Below are 16,798 nucleotides of genomic sequence, written 5' to 3'. Positions count from 1 at the left end.
ACAAAGGATAGAATGTTGGTGTTAGGATTCTGATTGGTGTTCATGCTTTGTTTTGGGTAATCCGTCACTTCCTGCTTTCGTTGCGGCTAAGCGGAAGATAACATTGGAGTTTCAGCAAGCAGTTTGTCGGAGAATACGCTATTTAGTATAGCTTTATTCGATACATTTTGAGATATAAAGTTTGTAGTGCTAATTTTCATCATGGTAAGTACTCGACAACACTGGTTTTGACTGTTGCTTATGAAAAATGCTAACATAACCAGTGCCACATCGTATCGGAATTCACTAGCTAACCGTTAACTGTAGGAAATAGTTAGCCATTCAAATCAAAGGAAATATGCACCATCATTCTGACTAATTTATATCTACCTTGCTCAGCAACTTTACTTGTGAATCGTACAGCTTTAAAAAGTTAAATGGTGTCACTTGTCAGCTAGTTTTACATGAAGTAGGCTAACTAGTTGGTATGATGATGTTTGAAATTAAAGTTGGATTTGAAATTAGTCAGGGTAACGTTGTCTAACCAACTGTCTAAAAATAACTCATTTTTACCTGACCTAACTACTTTTTGTTTTTCAAAATATTTGCCACAGTTTTCCTTCAACATGTTTGACCACCCGATGCCACGGACTTTCCAAAACCGCTTCTCCACTCAATACCGCTGCTACTCTGTGTCCATGCTGGCGGGTCCCAACGACCGGTCTGATGTGGAGAAAGGAGGAAAAAGTAATTATTCTATATGATGGCAATTCTATAAATTGCCAACTTTGAAAGATATCATAACCATACAGGAATGTATGGAGTTTGACACCTAAGCTTTGCCCCAGTGTCCTATACACAAGTGAAGTGACTAGAGATTGCAGTCACTGTCATCCTACTGTCAATTGATTCTGCCTTATCCTTCTCTGTAAGTGTTTTTTTTAGTGCTCATATTGCTCTGTTTTCTCATTATAGTTATAATGCCGCCATCTGCACTTGACCAACTAAGTAAGTATACTGCTACTTTATCCAGATTTAAACTCTGATGATCTACATATGCAATTTTTCCGAACCAGAGTTTTATACCCAACAGATGACTTCTTCTTACCCTTCACTCTTTCCCCAAAGGCAGACTTAACATCACCTACCCCATGTTGTTCAAACTTACCAACAAGAACTCCGACAGAATGACACACTGTGGTGTCTTGGAGTTTGTAGCAGATGAGGGGATTTGCTACCTGCCACACTGGGTGAGCAGGGTTGTTTTATTTCAACACTTATTTTTTTATAAACCTTGTGCCATATTTCTATCAAAGGATGCTTTAACTGCAGAGAAGTGGTAACACTCCCTGGCACAAGTCACATATATAAGACTCCCCACAAGAGACCAGTGTTTGATCCCCACCCTTTCCACTGTTTCTCTCCTTCTTGCCTGTTTCCCCCTCTGATTTCCTTTTTTTTAACCTTTATTTAACCAGGCAAGTCAGTTAAGAACAAATTCTTATTTTCAGTGACTGCCTAGGAACAGTGGGTTAATTGCCTGTTCAGGGGCAGAATGACAGATTTGTACCTTGTCTGCTCGGGGGTTTGAACTCGCAACATTCTGGTTATTAGTCCAACGCTCTAACCACTAGGCTACCCTGCCACCCCAAGAGAAAACCTCAACCAAAAACATGTATGTATGTATGTATGTATGTATGTATGTATGTATGTATGTATGTATGGATGGATGGATGGATGGATGGATGGATGGATGGATGGATGGATGGATGGATGGATGGATGGATGGATGGATGGATGGATGGATGCTTTAAATTGGGAACAGTGTATGTTATGTCACGTGCATTAAAGTTAGGGATGGGCATGAGTACTCTAATGGACTACTTTAAAACTCCAACTTTAACCAGAGATCACTTCTTCTTTTTTTCAAATACTGCAAAACTATTTGGTGGAATGTGCTTTGTGGCTGCCTGAACGGACAAGTGAAATTTTGTCACCCTTACCCCTAAAAAAACAAACGTTCATTTGCTTTGACTCTAGTGTTCCATTTGTACATATGCATTTGTGGGGCACAACAAAAATAATACAATTCTTCTCCCTAAATTCCCTTTCCCCTCCGTGTCTCTTTCACTCAATTGCATTCCGACCGCTCCCTCTACACACGCGTGCTGAGGGCGCACGCAAGCTCCCGTTTGGCCTACAGAAATAAATGCCTATAAAAACTTATCTAACTGATGAGACACACAACCAACATTCCTTGCCAAATGGCATCAGTTTTGTGACAAATTCAAAATGGACTGGTTGATTGAAGTAGGAAAATGTGTTCCAACACCAAGCAGCAGTTTTGGAATAATTGCGTCCCATATATTTTCCGCTTAGGCTACTTTGCAAACTACTGATGCCATTTAGAATTCATGGTTGCTCAGGGCCTGAGACCCCAAGGACTGACATATACTGTAAGATAATTGAAGACTGTTCTTTGCTGTACAACAAGGTTTTTCAGCAGTTCCTTGGGGAGAAATCTGTGCATCCAGCAGGAGCAGAGGACACACTGGAAAACAGGTTTTTCAACATGCACTGCCCAGAGACAACCAAGGGCATAAAATTGCACATAATCGCAGCCTTGAAAAATTAGTCATCTAATCTCAGAGTTGTGATGGCTACTTCAATACTGGGAATGGGGATAGACTTTAAGCGTGTCATGTAGACAACTATGGACCACCTCAAGACCTTGAGTCCTACATGCAGGCATATGGAAGAGCAGGGAGGGACGGCATGAGCTAAAATTAATTTATCCTGTAGCGTGGAAGAACGCTTGTTTGAGTTTCATATAAGAAGGGACTGTATGTGTCAAACAGAACCAGCTGCAGGCGGTTGAAACTCTTACAGCTCTTTGATGATTAAGGCATGCAACCAATATCACCCAAACATGGCTGCTGTGACAATTGTGCTACTACCTCATGCAACTGTAAGGATGTACAGTGCATTCGGAAAGTAATCAGGCCCCTTCACCTTCTCCACATTTTGTTACAGTACAGCCTTATTCTAAAATTGATTTTTCTTTTTTACTTCTTCAATCTACACACAATACCCCGTAATGACAAAGCGAAAACAGGTTTTTAGCAACCAGACATTGCTCGTCACCTGGCCATCTCTACAGTGAAGCGTGGTGGCAGCATCATGCTGTGGAGATTTTTTTCAGCGGCAGGGACTGGGATACTAATCAGGCTCAAGGGGAGGTACGGAGCAAAGTACAGAGAGCTCCTTGATGAAAACCTGCTCCACAGCACTCAGGACCTGAGACTGGGGCGACGGTACACCTCCCAACAGGACAACGACCCTAAGCACACAGCCAAGACAACACAGCAGTGGCTTCGGGACAAGTCTATGAATGTCCTTGTATGGCCCAGCCAGAGCCCGGACTTGAACCCAATCGATCTCCGGAGAGACTTGAAAGTAGCTGTGCAGCGACGCTCCCCATCCAACCTGACAGAGCTAGAGAGGATCTGCAGAGAGGAATTGAAACTCCCCAAATACAGGCGTGCCAAGCTTGTAGCATCAAACCCAAGAAGGTTCTTCAATAAAGTACTGAGTAAATGGTCTTAATACTTATGGAAATGTATTGACTTTTTTTTAGCCAACATTTCTGAATCTGTTTTTGCATTGTCATTATGGGGTATTGTGTGTAGATTGAGGATTTTTTTCAAATCCATTTTAGAGTGAGACTGTAATGTAACAATATGTGGAGAAAGTGAAAATAATTACATAACTGCAACAAAGAATGTAACGTTATAAAAGTGAATACAAGTTTTGCCAGTCTACGTTGTCATTTGTTTCAGTATTACGTCTTTCCTCTTTCCTAAATTACTTCTCTAACTGTGGCATTTAAGATGACAGTTTCCATTCCAGAGTTTCAGCACCACAGTTGAAATCAACAGTCACCATTTGTGCCTTTGTCTGTGTGCCAAAAGGGCAGACCGTTTGTTCTTCTCATGGTGTAAGGTCAGTTTGATTGCTGAATCTGATCCATTACACTTGTTCCTCATAGTCCAATTTGTGCAGCAGGTTTATTTTGGAGTTCTGGAAGCTCGGGTAGAACCTGCCAGGTGTCAAAGCAAACTCCTTCTGATGAAGAAGCACACTTACTATATGGTTGATGGCCTCAGATTTACTTGAGATTGAGTGCTTTCCAGACTTTGGTGTCAGCTCAGTCTTAATCAAATCGCTGCATGAGGTCTGTCTTCTCTCGTTATGGTCCTGCTGAATTTCTGTGCAATGTCAAACTGGACTTGGGCACCTTGATGTTGGATGAGGTCTTTTGAGGTGCACATTTTGTCCGTAGTTCTTGCATCAAATACTTTTGGTATTGCTCTGGGCTGATTACCTTGAAGACATGTACCAATTATTTCCAAAGGACCTCTTAAGTATATGTTACTTTACCAGAAGTAGTTGTAAAATTGACCTTAAATAAAAGGAGAATAAGGTTTTAATATCTGAGACTGTCATAATGCATTATGCAACACATTTGCATGTGCCACATAAAATGGGCCTATCAGCTACTTCATTGTTAAGTGGGAAAAATCAGTACAAAGGATCTAGGCTACAATTGTCATCATGATCAACTGAATATATTATTAAATGTATCCTACAAATGTGAGCCTGTAGGAAATGTGCAACACTAACTGATAAGTCAATGAACAGGGTAATGATTAATACTGGGATAATAAACAAACAAAAAATCATAGCTATGTTGTTCGAAGGTAGAGCACTTTAACTACTTTCGTGTAGTGATCACTTTTTTGTCACTTACAGCCAATGATGCACAGAAAAACGGTGCTTGTAGCGGTTGAATTCCTATATCTAGCAGCTGGTCATATGTGTCTGGGGCTGGGGCCCTGAATAAGCCTCGTCTCTCCGGACTCTCTGCTTTTCTGAACAGACACTTTTGGTACTTCTTGGTGTCGAGACAGCCATTACACATCATTTCATTCTATGTTCCAGATGCGTGATGCATCACTTTTTTTTCACTTGGAAAAAATATTTGGTTTAATTCTGTTTATATTACATCATGTTTTTTGCTATAACATGTGTCTTGACTGTGTTAAGGGCTCAGGAATTAAACGTATCTTGTCTGCTAAATTAACAAAACAAGGCTATGCCAGTGCACAGCCATCGGCTTCTACAAACAAGCACCACTGCTAAGGTTACTGACATTTTTAAAGATTGTGTTTCATGATATAATATAACCAGTTGATATTGCCGTTTCAATAAATTAATATTAAAATGGCGTTGCCTAATATTGAGTTGCATCCCCTTTTACCCTCTGAACAGCCTCAATTCTTCTGAGCATTTTTTATTTTATTGAACCTTTTATTTAACTCGGCAAGTCATTTTAAGAACAAATTCTTATTTACAACGATGGCATACTGTCCACAATCCATGTCTCAATTGTCTCAAGGCTTAACAATCCTTCTTTAACCTGTTATCCTCTCCATCTACACTGATTTGAAGTGGATTTAACAAGTGACATCAATAAGAGATCATAGCTTTCACCTGGTCAGTCTATGTCATGGAAAGAGCAAGTGTTGATAATGTTTGAACAAAGCGGGCCTTGTTCAAAAAATATTTTCTCGAACAGTCAGTTATTGGTCACATACACATGGTTAGCAGATGTGAATGTCGTGAAATGCTTGTGCTTCTAGTTCTGACTGTGCAGTAATATCTAACAATTTCACAACAACTACCTTACACGTGTGTGTATAAAGGAAGGAATAACAATATATACATATAAATATATGGATGAGCGATGGCCGTACGGCATAGGCAAGATGCAGTGGATGGTATAGAGTACAGTACATCCATATGAGATGAGTAATGCAGGGTATGTAAACATTATATAAAGTGGCATTGTTTAAAGTGACTAGTGATACATTTATTACATCCCATTTTTAATAATTAAAGTGGCGGCAGGGTAGCCTAGTGGTTAGAGCGTTGGACTAGTAACCGGAAGGTTGCAAGTTCAAACCCCCGAGCTGACAAGGTATCTGTCGTTCTGCCCCTGAACAGACAGTTAACCCACTGTTCCTAGGCCGTCATTGAAAATAAGAATTTGTTCTTAACTGACTTGCCTGGTTAAATAAAGGTAAAATACATTTAAAAAGAGATTGAGTCCGTATGTTGGCAGCAGCCACTCAGTGATGATTGCCTTGAGATAGAAGCTGTTTTTCAGTCTCTTGGTCCCTGCTTTGATGCACCTGTACTAACCTTGCCTTCTGGATGATAGCGGGGTGAACAGGCAGTGGCTCGGGTGGTTGTTGCCCTTGATGTTTTTGGCCTTCCTGTGACATCGGGTGGTGTAGGTGTCCTGGAGGGCAGGTAGTTTGCCCCCGGTGATGTGTTGTGCAGACCTCAATACCCTCTGGAGAGCCTTGCTGTTGTGGGCGGAGCAGTTGCCGTACCAGGCCGTGATTGTGCATCTGTAAAAGATTGCGAGTGTTTTCGGTGACAAACCAAATTTCTTCAGCCTCCTGAGGTTGAAGAGGTGCTGTTGTGCCTTTTTCACCACATTGTCTGTGTGAGTGGACCATTTCAGTTTGTCCGTGATGTGTACGCTGAGTAACTTAACTTTCCATCTTCTCCACTACTGTCCCGTCGATGTGGATAGGGGGCTGCTCCCTCTGCTGTTTCCTGAAGTCTACGATCATCTCCTTTGTTTTGTTGAGTGTGAGGTTATTTTCCTGACACCACACTCCGAGGGCCCTCACCTCCTCCCTATAGGCCGTCTCGTCGTTGTTGGTAATCAAGCCTACCACAGTAGTGTCGTCTGCAAAAATGATGAGTGAGTTGGAGGCGTGCATGGCCACGCAGTCATGGGTGAACAGGGAGTACAGGAGAGGGCTGAGAATGCACCCTTGCGGGGCCCCAGTGTTGAGGATCAGCGGGGTGGGGATGTTGTTTCCTACCCTCACCACCTGGGGGGTGGCCCATCAGAAAGTCCAGGACCCAGTTGCACAGGGCGGGGTCGAGACCCAGGGTCTCAAGCTTAATGACGAGTTTGGAGGGTACTATGGTGTTAAATGCTGAGCTGTAGTCAATGAACAGCATTCTTACGTAGGTATTCCTCTTGTCCAGATGGGTTAGGGCAGTGTGATTGCAATTGCATTGTCTGTGGACCTATTGGGGCGTTAAGCAAATTGGAGTGGGTCTAGGGTGTCAGGTAGGGTGGAGTTGATATGATCCTTGACTGGTCTCTCAAAGCACTTCATGATGATGGAAGTGAGTGCTACGGGGCAATAGTCGTTTAGCCCAGTTACCTTAGCTTTCTTGGGAACAGGAACAACGGTGGCCCTCTTGAAGCATGTGGGAACAGCAGACTGGGATAGGGATTGATTGAATATGTCCGTAAACACACCAGCCAGCTGGTCTGCGCATACTCTGAGGACTCGGCTAGGGATGCCGTCTGGGCACGGTTAACGCGTTATGTTTTACTCACGTTGGCCACGGTGAAGGAGAGCCCGCAAGTGTGGTAGCGGGCCCTGTCAGTGGCCCTGTATTAAAATAATTAATTAAAATCGTCATGAACTTTAGTGTGTATGTTGTCTGTAGTGACATGGTTGCCTGTGTGTTTCCCCTGTAGATGATGCAGAATCTCCTGCTGGAGGAAGGAGGCCTGGTCCAAGTGGAGAGTGTGAACCTCATGGTGGCCACATACTCCAAGTTCCAGCCACAGAGCCCAGACTTCCTGGATATCACAAACCCCAAAGCAGTGTATGTACAGTTTATAGACCTTTAATCACTCACCTCTGCACTTTGTCTTTAAGTGTCATTAAAAATAGGCAAATGATTCTCACTTTTCACTTCACTCTCATAGGTTGGAAAATGCCTTGAGAAACTTTGCCTGCTTAACTACAGGAGATGTTGTCGCAATTAACTACAATGAAAAGGTAACTGTTTGAAGTTATTGGTACACTACACAGCCAAAAGTATGTGGAAACCTGCTCATCGAACATCTCATTCCAGAATCATGGGCATTATTATGGAGTTGGTCCCGCCATTCCTGCTATAACAGCCTCCACTCTTCTGGGAAGGCTTTCCAATAGATGTTGGAACATTGCTGTGGGGACATCTATTCAGCCATGAGCATTAGTGAGGTAGGGCACTGATGCAGGACGGTTTGGCCTGGCTCACAGTCGGCAGTCCAGTTCATCCCAAAGGCGTTTGATGGAGTTGAGGTCAGGGCTCTGAGCAGGCCAATCAAGTTCTTCCACACTGATCTCGACAAACCATTTCTGTATGGACCAGGTTGCGTTCTCCTGGCATCCGCCAAACCCAGATTTGTCCGTCGAACTGCTAGATGGTGAAGTGAGATTCATCACTCCAGAGAATGTGTTTCCAGAGTCCAATGTCGGCGAGCTTTACTCCACTCCAGCCAATGCTTGGCATTGCGCATGGTGATCTTAGGCGTGTGTGTGGCTGCTCGGCCACGGAAACCCCTTTCATGTAGCTCCCAACGAACAGTTATTGTGCTGACATTGCTTCCAGAGGCAGTTGGAACTCAGTAGTGAGTGTTGCAACCGAGAACAGGAAAGTTTTATGCGCTTCAGTCACTTGTGTGACCTACCACTTCGCATTTGAGCCGTTGTTGCTCCTAGACATTTCCACATTACACAATAACGGCACTTACAGTTGACCGGGCAGCTCTAGCAGGGCAGAAATTTTATGAACTGACTCGTTGGAAAGGTGGCATCCTATGATGATACCACGTTGGAAGTAATTGAGCTTTTCAGTAAGGTAATTCTACTGACAGTGTTTGTCTATGGAGATTGTATGGATGTGTACTTGATTTTATACACCTGTCAGCAATAGGTGTGGCTGAAATATCCAAATCCACTCATTTGAAGGGGTGTCTACAAACATTTGGCCATATACTGTATGATGACTGTATTACAATGCACAAGGCAAAACTGTAATGGAATTTTACTTGTCACCAGAAATGTTTCTTCTAAATATAAGGTGTGGCATCACAGTAGGCTGCTGAGGGGAGGATGGCTTATAATAATGTTGGGAATGGTATCAAACACATGGAAACCATGTGTTTGTGTTAACATTCCATTTATTCCGTTCCAACCATTAATATGAACCCATCCTCCCCAAATAATGTGACACCGGCAGCCTGTGTGTGGCATACAGTTGTGCCTGACCTGTTATCTTTCTCTATACTGATTTCAGATCTATGAACTGCGAGTGATGGAGACTAAGCCAGACAAGGCCGTATCTATCATTGAATGTGATATGAATGTAAGATCTTCTGTACTATCTATCATACCATAAGTGGAGACACAACACTTTAACTTAGATTATGGTACCTAATAGCTCTACCTCACCCAGCCATACCTGTTATTGTCTCTCAGGTGGACTTTGATGCGCCGCTTGGTTACAAAGAACCAGAGAGGTGTTACAAAGCACCAGAGGAGCCCACAGTAAGAACAACACATGTAGAGTATTTCTAATCCGGTCTCAGTGTTTATACTGTATGTTTTGATGAACTCTAATCACTCCTCACAACAGGAGGAGGAAGGAGACCCCAACACTTGGACTGAAATGGACATGAGATTCAGAGTGAGTTTATGCTTATGGATTTTTTCCTTACTTGCCTCAGTTCATTCCCATATGGTTCACGTTCTCTTTCATTTATGCGAAGCTCATGCAATCCTCAATTCAACCCATGAATTAGTCTGAATACTTCTCTCTATAGGCTTTCACAGGTTCAGGCAATCGCCTGGATGGCAAAAAGAAAGGCATCGAGCCCAGCCCCGTCCCCATCGATCCCAGTGACATTAAAAGGTTGGGAGCTATTATCTTATCAGTCCTAAAACAACCCATAATCCTTTCCCCATATCTGGGCAACTTTTGTATTTCCAGATCACATCTACATGTGACATGCTATAATGAATTCAGCTCTGATCTTAATCTTTAACCCCTCTCTGTCCCAATGTAGAGGGATTCCTAACTATGAGTACAAGGTTGGCAGGATCACCTTCATCAGAAACTCCAGGCCTCTGCCCAGGAAAACAACAGAGGATGTAAGTATGATGGTTAAAGAAGGAAAATATCATAAACTGCTTCATCCCTTTCTTGCAAACACTGAAATTCCAGGAAGGCATAAAAGCTGTATTTAGATGGTTCAAATTGTATGTGCCAGATTTGAATGATGTACGCTAAAGCTAGTTGCATGTTTTCAGGAGGATTTGGAATTCATCGCCTTCTCTGGTGAGGGAAAGTCACTTCGCAAGAAGGGTGGCAGAAAGCTTTGAGGCACTACAGTATTCAACTGCAGAGACTGACTGACTGCAGACTCCACATACATACTCACACACCCACCATAAGCAACCAATAAAGGCAGGTCATGAAAAGAGCTGGGTTCATTTTTTTCTTTCCCTTGGCAGGAATCAACAAGGTGTTACTTTCCTTTGATCATAGGGTAATGGTCTTGCCCATGGTAAGCATGTTAAAAGCACATAAAAATAATTGAATGTTATTGGGACTGTGGTTAGAGTCCAGGGTTGCTGGTATGAGCCCATTCAAAGACAGCAACCCTTTCCTTTTACTACAATATGATAAATATCATAGAACATTGTTTACCTTTCAATGGAATGACAGTTGTTAATGTTGGAGTGGGTTTGATTTTTCTTGGAATATGTATCAAATTAATTTGGAAACGCTCCTCTGACATCTGAACCTGTTGGACTCGAACTTTGAGTGATGAGTGGTAGATAAATGCTATTTCGTTTGTTTATTTATCAACACTCTGAAGTAAAGTACAGTGTTTTGAATGTGCACTCTGTATAGATCTGTTTATTTTTTACTTAAAATGATGTGTGTGGAATGATGCTTCCATTATATTGGTTTATAGAGCCTAATGTTAAAGTGTATCAGTAGGTATTGAAATAGCTACATATTGTAATTGGTAAGTGTGTGGAGTCCAGAACAAAACACAGTAAAGGGATACAAGAACAACTTGTGAATAATGTAGGGATTTATGAGTCTGAGCTGCATGGTTGGTTGGTGAGGATGGAGGCAGTCTCACAGTATGGACTGGGATAGAACAACACAGAGAAATGAAATCATTAGACATTTTGCATGACTGAAAAACACCAACTTTTTGATGCCTTTTCTTTGTATTTGACTGGTGTTGCTGGCAACAAAGCCTGTACTTTTATTTCCATCAACCGACCTAGTTATGATTGCAGTAATGTATTTAAAAGTCCTGAGTATAAATGTTGCCTTTCATTGGCACATATTAAGTCATGAACATTCTGTTGTCCGTCAAACTATTTATTGTCAATCACAAAGCTTTACAGAAATGCTTTTTATGCATTTATTCTCTCCATTTAAATGCATTTAGTTCTGTGTTTGAGTTGTTCTTGTCTATTGTCACAGAAATGCTTTGGCATTTGACATGGGGGGAATGCACTACAGGAGTTAGGTGGCACCTTCATTGGGGAGAAAGTGCTCGTGGTAATGTCTGGAGCGGAATTAGTGGAATGGTATCAAACACATGGTTTCTATGTGCTTGATGCCATTCCATTTACACAGTTCCAGTCATTTTTATGAGCCATCCTCCCTTCAGCAGCCTCCACTAGAGTGCACACTTTTTTTTTCTTGACTTTGACAAATAAATATTTAAAAGCCCTCTATATTTAGTGAATACATGATGGGTTAGTGTGCACATGTTTCTAACTTAAACTACAAATGGCTAGTAGGTTGAGAAGAGAAATTGTGTGCAATGTGATCACATCCAAGGTTGATCAAAAAAGCTACTTTATGAAATGCTCATACAGAGGTTCATCCAGGGCAGATGTTTTATATGATCTGGAAGAGCATATTCTAATGCTTCTACCTTAATGAGCACATGGGCTCTGTTACAAAATACAACTGGTTGCAACTGGTTAATGACACTCAAGTTTTGTGGGAAAAATGTTTATATTTTGTTCTATTATATTCACTCTTACTATAAAATATAGGCCATATGTGTTGACTGATCAGGGCAGGGGAATGTAGGCTAATGGTGCTTTCAAAACAACTGGGACATTTTTTTGTAAAATGATTGGCTTCAGTGATCTTTTGGTCAGAAAGTCAGAGCTCTTGGAATTCAAGTTGGTCGACAATTCAAGACGATCTTTCCAAATCTGAGCTTTTTTGTTCTTCTAGTTTCCAGTTTTCTTCAACGCTCGGAAGTTGGAGATTACCGAGTTCCCAGTTGTTTTGAATACGGCGTTACACTTCAGCTCTACTAAAAGCTTCACGTTGCTTTGTCATCCACGTTATGTCAATGTGACGTTCTACTTGCTACACCGAGCTCATTGTTTTGAGAGCAGAGGGGAAGGGCGTCTTTATTTGATTTTCCCCTACTGTGATCAGGGCAGGGGAATGTAGGTTACCAAGTGGCGCCTGATCCCGGGCTGTATCACAACTGGCCGTGATCGGGAGTCCCATGGCGCACAATTGGCACAGCGTCGTCTGGGTTAGGGGAGTTTGACCGTCATTGTAAATAAGCATTTTCTTAACTGGCTTGCCTCGTTAAATAAATAAAAAATAATTGCGACTTTCAAGTTTGCGCTCAGCAGACCTGAAATTTGCTCAGTGATGAAAAAAAATAGAGGGAACATTTGTGTCCACATACACAAAACACCTATGTTATTCTATTATTGTATTTGTCTGATGTTTATTAGGATCTGCATAAACATTAATGTATTTCTGTCCAGCCAACTTATATAATTACCAGAACATAGGCTATCCGACAATGTTTTGAGTAGCCAACTTTTTATTCACCATAGCAGGAAAATACAAGGTAATTATTTACAAGTAGGCTATGACAAGCTGCTAACGTACTGTTGTGAATGTGAAGGAAGGAAAGGAGTGGAAGGTCTGAATTTAAAATGAGGAATTTAGAACATGCAGCTGTCAAGTTACCGTGACAACAGTCGCACAACAGGGTCAACGTTGAATGTCTTTTGCTCCTTTCTGACAAAAACAATGGCTACATAAAAGGCGAATACCGAAAAGAAAGAGGTAAAAATAGAAATGTAGCCCAGTTGTTTTTACAGGCTACCTACCGTGAATCCTATGTGTAAGCAGTATGAGTGACTCACAACAAGTCTCCCGTCTCGTCTCTTGTAAACAAATACCACCTAACTGGAACCGAGGTAAAAAAAGTTTCAGATTGGATATTCGCCTGTAGTTTTCCTTACGTCCATCAACAGCAGTTAGGGACTGTCGACATAGTGACAAATCACATGTTGACAAATTACAATAGTTATTTAACCATTACTCCTAAAACTTTCAAAACTGGTTCTAGCTAACCCGATTGCAAAGACACAGACACACATTGCACACATTTATTTTTTGTCGACTTACATCTCGCACTATTTTAAATTATTTATTTACATTTTTGAATTTCAATAGCTCGTTGTTCATATGACCTACTGGACTCAAACAAGGTTCAGAATGTCCACTGACTACCCTTCCATATTGCACACCCTTTAGTTTGTCCATTTTCATCTCACATGTTTTTACATGAATTTTTCCAAATGTAAAATTTCAATAGCTCCTTGGTCATGTGACCTAGGGACTTCAAACAAGGTTCAGTATGTCCACTGATTACTCTTCTATATTGCACACCCCTTAGTTTGTCCATTTTCATCACAAGATTTCACATGAATTTTTCAAAATTTAGAATTTCTTGGTCAGAAGCTTCTTGGTCATGTGACCTAGTGACTTCAAACGTGGTGCAGAATGCTCCCTTCTATATTGCACACTTGTTTGTGTGCAGTAAAATCACGTGGTTTAACGTACATTTTTCATAGTTTTAAATTTCAATAGCTCTTTGGTCATGTCAATTACACACCTAAGAAGCGTGCAGTGGATATACACCCATATTGCATAACCTCTAGTTTTGTCTCTTCTATATTGTACATTAATATTAGTTTGACAGTTAGGGGGTTCAGTCCAGTGTTGTGTTTACCCTTTTCTTTAATATTTATCTATAATTATTGTTAGTTCTAAGTACTTATTTTCCCTGTTTTTTATTTTTCCACAGTATTTATCAGTGGTACACAATAGGAGAGAGACAGATAATATTTCATTTTGTCGTTAATATTGTGACGACCCTCCCACTCTGTCTGCCGTATTCTGTCTTTGTTCTTGTTTCCTTATTAGGATGCCGGTGGGCGGAGTTGAGAGGGTCGTCAGCTACATGGGAAACACCTGGGCCAGGTGTCTCCCAGGATAAATAGACCTCTTCCACATTCATGGAGGAGACTCTCTCCATGCAGACACCTTTTGTAGATTCTGTTGTGGTTGTTGGTGGCCTTTTGTTTGTTTGCTTTGGCACCTTTCATTACCCTGCATTATCACATTCATGCATGCAAAACACTCACTTACACTACTGATTACTGATTACACACACCATTGTATATTATACTTAGTTACTTATTTAATAAATATAGATTTTGCTACTGCTTATCTCCACGTTGTCTCCCTTTGTTACGGGCTTTGAGCCGGTTCGTGACAATATCAACCATAAAGGGCAAAGTACAAGAGTCATGCTATTAATTGTCCAAAGCAGGGATGGAGAATGAGCTAGTGAGGTAGACTACAGTGGGTTTGCTGGTCAATACATAAACTGAACATGTAACCACAGTATTGTTGGCCAGTATTTCAATGAATAAAAATGGAATATTGACAAATTAAACAGAAATTGTAGACCTTTAATCTTTTCCAACATGCCAACAGACACTTAACTTCAATTAAGTATGAAACATTTCACAATGTTAACTTTCTCTTTATCCCTGGTTGATGTACATTTCAGAGCCTCTTCAGTGTGGATGGGGTATAGCATACATTAACCCTGGTTGATGTACATTTCAGAGCCTCTTCAGTGTGGATGGGGTATAGCATACATTTTCAACAACAAAGACGGCACTTCCAGTTTGTGTTCTTTACTCTGTTGAACCATTTTGTCTTCATTCCTAGGTAGAGCACACAGAACCACCGTTAGCATGCAAAACATTCAATCTAAAACAAAGCGTAACACTTCATAAATAATATCAAATATCAATGTAGTATGATGGATGACGAATTAGCCATCCATTGCGTTATATCATAAATTGTCTTACATCCTGTTACTGTTGTCAAAAGATTATAAACATGTTAAATAAAGTTACTAACCCAGTCAGTCTTTGGGCCACATCCAGGTTCTTTATCAGTGGCACACATAAAGCAGTTGTTGGCTTTGTTGAACTCTGAAATCATAGGCATAAACTGAACATATGACTGTCCGACACAACTACATAAAAAATAAAGAATTTAAATTTACTTTGAATTAAATGTCATTGCATACCAGACATTTTTAGTATGTCCTCATCCATTTCTTTTCGCAATTGCTCCATTGAAGGTTCCATATCAATTTGGGAGGGAATGTTGGGGAAGTTCTGTGCAACTTCCTTGGCCATCTACACCAAAAAATAAAATAGAGTTTTTGACATAATTGTCACATTACAGCTAACCATTCATTATTGAAAATATAACTATCAAACCTGCATTACAAAGACCCCGCAGCTGAAGGTGTCCTGCTGCATGTTGTGAGTTATTTACCCTCCTTTCCACTTTATGTCCCCCCAGTCGTCTTTTCCATGGCAGGATCTTCTCCTTTTGAAGTTCTCTTTTTTATGTAACCATAATGGAATTCTGATTAGTTATAGGCAAATGAATATACAAGCCAAATGTGTATGCTGTTAGTAAAGGTCATTTCCTTTATGCCCCATTCTACACACACAGCCTAAATTATAGGCACTGAACCATTTACAGGACAATAACAAAAGTAGCATATAAGATCCAACCCGATCACAGAGTGAATAAATGTAGAGTTTGTAGACTTCAAGAAAAAAAGTGACAGTTTCATCAGTATGTACTTAAAGAAAGTCACATCACAAAGATCACAGATGACAGTGCCCACCAAATCTATGACAATAGAGAATGAATTGTAAGAACCAAAGTGTGTTTGTCAAAATAATATCTGAAAATGTCAGTTGTTGAACATAATACTTCTATTTGCAATAGAATTTATGATATATGCAGTTGAGGAATATTACAATGCCACTTCATACAATGTTTACATACCCTACATTACTCATCTCATATGTATATACTGTACTCTATACCATATACTGCATCTTGATGTAATACATGTATCACTAGCCACTTTAAACAATGCCACTTTTATATGTTTACATACCCTACATTACTCATCTCATATATATATTCTGTACTCAATACCATCTACTGCATCTTGCCTATACCGTTCTGTACCATCACTCATTCATATATTTTTATGTACATATTCTTCATTCCTTTACACTTATGTGTATAAGGTATTTGTGAAATTTAGGTTAGATTACTCGTTGGTTATTACTACATTGTCGGAACTAGAAGCGCAAGCATTTCGCTACACTCGCATTAACATCTGCTAACTATGTGTGTGACAAATACATTTGATTTGATTTAGATTTGACATGTACCAACACTACATGTAGGACAGACATAAGACATTCCACATACAGTATTCTTTTACTTATTTTATTTTTTATTTCACCTTTATTCAACCAGGTAAGCCAGTTGAGAACAAGTTCTCATTTACAACTGCGACCTGGACAAGATAAAGCAAAGCAGAGTGACACAAACAACAACACAGAGTTACACATGGAATAAACAAATGTACAGTCAATAACACAACAGAAAAGTCTATATACAGTGTGTGCAA

At 40.5% G+C, this 16,798-nt stretch overlaps 1 protein-coding gene and 1 long non-coding RNA gene across 3 annotated transcripts; one reads left to right on the top strand and one right to left on the bottom strand.

Annotated features, from left to right (window-relative positions):
• The first annotated feature begins 46 nt into the window (after positions 1-46).
• LOC124036441 (ubiquitin recognition factor in ER-associated degradation protein 1-like) lies at positions 47-11,290 on the top strand. Of its 2 annotated transcripts, none has more exons than XM_046351034.1 (12): positions 47-204; positions 594-726; positions 955-987; positions 1,108-1,229; positions 7,616-7,746; positions 7,850-7,922; positions 9,208-9,276; positions 9,390-9,458; positions 9,547-9,597; positions 9,734-9,822; positions 9,977-10,061; positions 10,224-11,290. In XM_046351034.1, the coding sequence occupies exons 1-12, from the start codon at positions 202-204 to the stop codon at positions 10,290-10,292; spliced, it is 927 nt and encodes a 308-aa protein (XP_046206990.1). In that variant the 5' UTR covers positions 47-201; the 3' UTR covers positions 10,293-11,290. The 2 variants fall into 2 exon arrangements, with proteins under 2 accessions (XP_046206990.1, XP_046206989.1); XM_046351033.1 differs by having other exon boundaries at positions 10,221-11,290.
• A 3,567-nt stretch (positions 11,291-14,857) lies between these two features.
• On the bottom strand, positions 14,858-15,514 carry LOC124035343. The gene is made up of 3 exons (XR_006838728.1): positions 15,380-15,514; positions 15,208-15,281; positions 14,858-15,008 (listed from the first exon to the last, which is right to left on the bottom strand). It is a non-coding gene; the product is annotated as an uncharacterized LOC124035343 (long non-coding RNA).
• Between the last annotated feature and the right edge of the window lie 1,284 nt (positions 15,515-16,798).

This window comes from Oncorhynchus gorbuscha, linkage group LG05 (genome assembly GCF_021184085.1).
Source record: "Oncorhynchus gorbuscha isolate QuinsamMale2020 ecotype Even-year linkage group LG05, OgorEven_v1.0, whole genome shotgun sequence".
NCBI classification, from domain to species: Eukaryota; Metazoa; Chordata; class Actinopteri; order Salmoniformes; family Salmonidae; genus Oncorhynchus; species Oncorhynchus gorbuscha.
Note: the sequence above shows the minus strand (reverse complement) of the source record. Positions and strands in the feature narration are given on the sequence as shown.